At 41.9% G+C, this 3092-nt stretch overlaps 1 protein-coding gene across 1 annotated transcript in view; it reads left to right on the plus strand.

Moving 5' to 3' along the window:
* The window catches only part of LOC145875780 (NLR family CARD domain-containing protein 3-like), a 28315-nt gene extending 25808 nt beyond the window's left edge, over positions 1-2507 (plus strand). The window contains exons 3-4 of the mRNA XM_082971594.1: positions 90-318; positions 697-2507. Of these exons, the coding sequence (XP_082827720.1) occupies positions 90-318; positions 697-2492 (2025 nt within the window). The 3' untranslated portion in view covers positions 2493-2507. The remainder of the gene's footprint in view (positions 1-89; positions 319-696) is intronic.
* Positions 2508-3092: the final 585 nt, after the last annotated feature.

Genomic DNA, 3092 nt, shown 5'->3' on the forward strand with positions numbered 1-3092 from the left:
AAGTAAAGTTGATCTGTCAATTATTCATTATTGTGTTAATGAGAAAGCATTTCTTCTCTTGCTTAACTTATTTACTTGATTTATTTTAGTTGCTTGAAGAGAAAATGATGACATTTGTGAAGAACGAGCTGAAGATGTTCAAGAGGATTCTTAGTCCAGAACTCCCAGAAGGCTTTGAGAGTCAGAAGCAGGATGAGGAAGTGGTGGATGCTGAAGATGAGAAGCAGGAGAGCAGTGCCAGAGAGGGGGCTCTGAAGATCACACTGCACGTCCTGAGGAAAATGAACCAGAAGGAGCTTGCTGACACACTGGAGAAATGTAAGATCTGTCTGCCTCATGTTGAATGCTGTTTTATAACATTTAAAAGCTGTAGCTAAAGTACAGCTAAAGTAGCTGAGTAACTCAATGATATTGTAGCAGCCTTAACACAACACCTCATCAAGTAGCAGAAGGGATGTGTTGTGTTGATTAATTTAGAGAGAGAGACAGAGACAGAGAGACAACATTAATAATACCATCAATAATACCAATAATTACATTATCAGTCACACCAGTCTGTAATGCATTATGAAAACATTTAAACAGTCAGTTAAGAGAATAAATGATTATAATTTAAAATGTTATAACAGTCCTACAATACTGTAGGCATTAAAACAGACGTAATATTAATATCCTCTGTGCTATTTCTTCATTCAGATGAGCTTGCTGTGATTTGCCAACGTGAACTCAAATCTAATCTAAAGAAGAAGTTTCAATGTGTATTTGAGGGGATCGCTAAACAAGGAAACCCAACACTTCTCAATAAGATCTACACAGAGCTCTACATCACAGAGGGTGGAACAGGAGAGGTCAATAATGAACATGAGCTGAGACAGATTGAGACAACAACCAGGAAACAAGCAAGACCAGAGACTGCAGTCAAATGTAACGACATCTTCAAACCCTTAACTGGACAAGACAAACTTATCAGAACTGTGCTGACAAAGGGAGTCGCTGGCATTGGAAAAACAGTCTCTGTGCAGAAGTTCATTCTGGACTGGGCTGAAGGAAAAGCCAATCAGGATGTTCAATTTGTGTTTTCATTCCCTTTTCGGGAGCTGAATTTGATGAAAGGGGACAAACACACTTTGATTGAACTTGTCAATCACTTCTCAATGGAAACCAAACAATCAAGAATCTCCATCTACAACAAGTACAAAGTTGTGTTCATCTTTGATGGTCTGGATGAGTGCCGACTGCCCCTAGACTTCCAGAAGAACAAGATCTGTTGGGACGTCACAGAGTCAACCTCAGTGGATGTTCTGCTGACAAATCTCATCAAGGGAAATCTGCTTCCCTCTGCTCTCATCTGGATAACTACCCGACCTGCAGCAGCCAATAAGATCCCTTCAGGGTGTGTTGACCAGGTGACAGAGGTACGAGGGTTCAATGACCCACAGAAGGAGGAGTACTTCAGAAAGAGATTCAGTGATGAGGAGCTGGCCAGCAGAATCATCTCACACATAAAGACATCAAGGAGCCTCCACATCATGTGCCACATTCCAGTCTTCTGTTGGATTTCTGCAACAGTCCTCGAACACATGCTGAAACATAAGAGAGAAGAGATGCCCAAGACTCTGACTGAGATGTACACACACCTTGTGGTGTTTCATACCAAACAGAAGAATGAAAAGTATCTTGGGAAAGAAGAGACAGGTCCACACTGGAATAAAGAGAGCATTCTGTCACTGGGAAAACTGGCTTTTCAACAGCTAGAGAAGGGCAATTTGTTTTTCTATGAAAAAGACCTGAAAGAGGCTGGCATTGATGTCAATGAAGCCTCTGTGTACTCAGGATTGTGCACACAGATCTTTAAAGAGGAATGTGTTCTGTACCAAGACAAGGTGTACTGCTTCGTTCATCTGAGCATTCAGGAGTTTCTGGCTGCTGTGTATGTGTTCCTCTCATTCATCAACCAAAATGAGAATCTCATGGACAAACAGCAAACAAAGTCCAGCATCTTTTCTCTGCTGTACAGAGACAAGTCTGAAGTTACTGTCTACAAGAGTGCTGTGGATAAAGCCTTACAAAGTGAGACAGGAAACCTGGACCTTTTCCTCCGCTTCCTTCTGGGACTCTCACTGGAGTCCAATCAGAAGCACTTACGAGGTCTACTGACAAAGACAAGAAGCACCTCACAGAGCAATGAAGAAACAGTGAACTACATCAAGGAGAAGATCAGGGAGAATCCCTCTCCAGAGAGGAGCATCAATCTGTTCCACTGTCTGAATGAACTGAATGACCATTCTCTAGTGGAGGAGATCCAAAGCTACCTGAGCTCAGGAAGTCTCTCAGAAGAAGAACTGTCACCTGCACAGTGGTCAGCTCTGGTCTTTGTGTTGCTGACTTCAGAAAAGGAGCTGGATGTGTTTGACCTGAAGAAATACTCCAGATCAGAGGAAAGTCTTCTGAGGCTGCTGCCAGTGGTCAAAGCCTCCAGAGCTGCTCTGTGAGTAAATAAAATGACATCATCTGGAAGAATCATCTGGAGGAAATATTCAGTTTAGAGAAAAATATGTATTATAATATGTATATAATATTATTTTGAATAACATATTGAATCAGATATTCAATCTAGTATAACAATATGACCATACAATTCTAGGAGACGGAAGATGAATCTATATGTTGTTTGAGAGAATAAACCAAATGCATCGTCCATTGTCCTTCTACACTACTTGTTAATTTAACAGTGTGTTTGTGAAGTCATGATGATCTCTTTGCAGGCTGTCAGGCTGTGGAGTCACAGAGGAAGGCTGTGCTTCTCTGGTCTCAGCTCTGGAGTCAAACCCCTCACACCTGAGAGAGCTGGACCTGAGTAACAATGACCTGAAGGATTCAGGAGTGGAGCTGCTCTCTGCTGGACTGGAGGATCAACACTGCAGACTGAAGACTCTGAGGTCAGTATTCCTTTCGTTGGTCAACAAGTGGTAACTGTTCACCAGATCCACATGTGTTTACCGGACACACATAGTCCACACCATATGTGTTTGGACAGTGAAGCTTACAGTTTTAAATGTGGTGCAATGCTCCAGCATTTTGGATTTGAGATG

Source organism: Salmo salar, unplaced genomic scaffold (genome assembly GCF_965601325.2).
Source record: "Salmo salar unplaced genomic scaffold, fSalSal1 ptg000357l, whole genome shotgun sequence".
Taxonomy (NCBI): domain Eukaryota; kingdom Metazoa; phylum Chordata; class Actinopteri; order Salmoniformes; family Salmonidae; genus Salmo; species Salmo salar.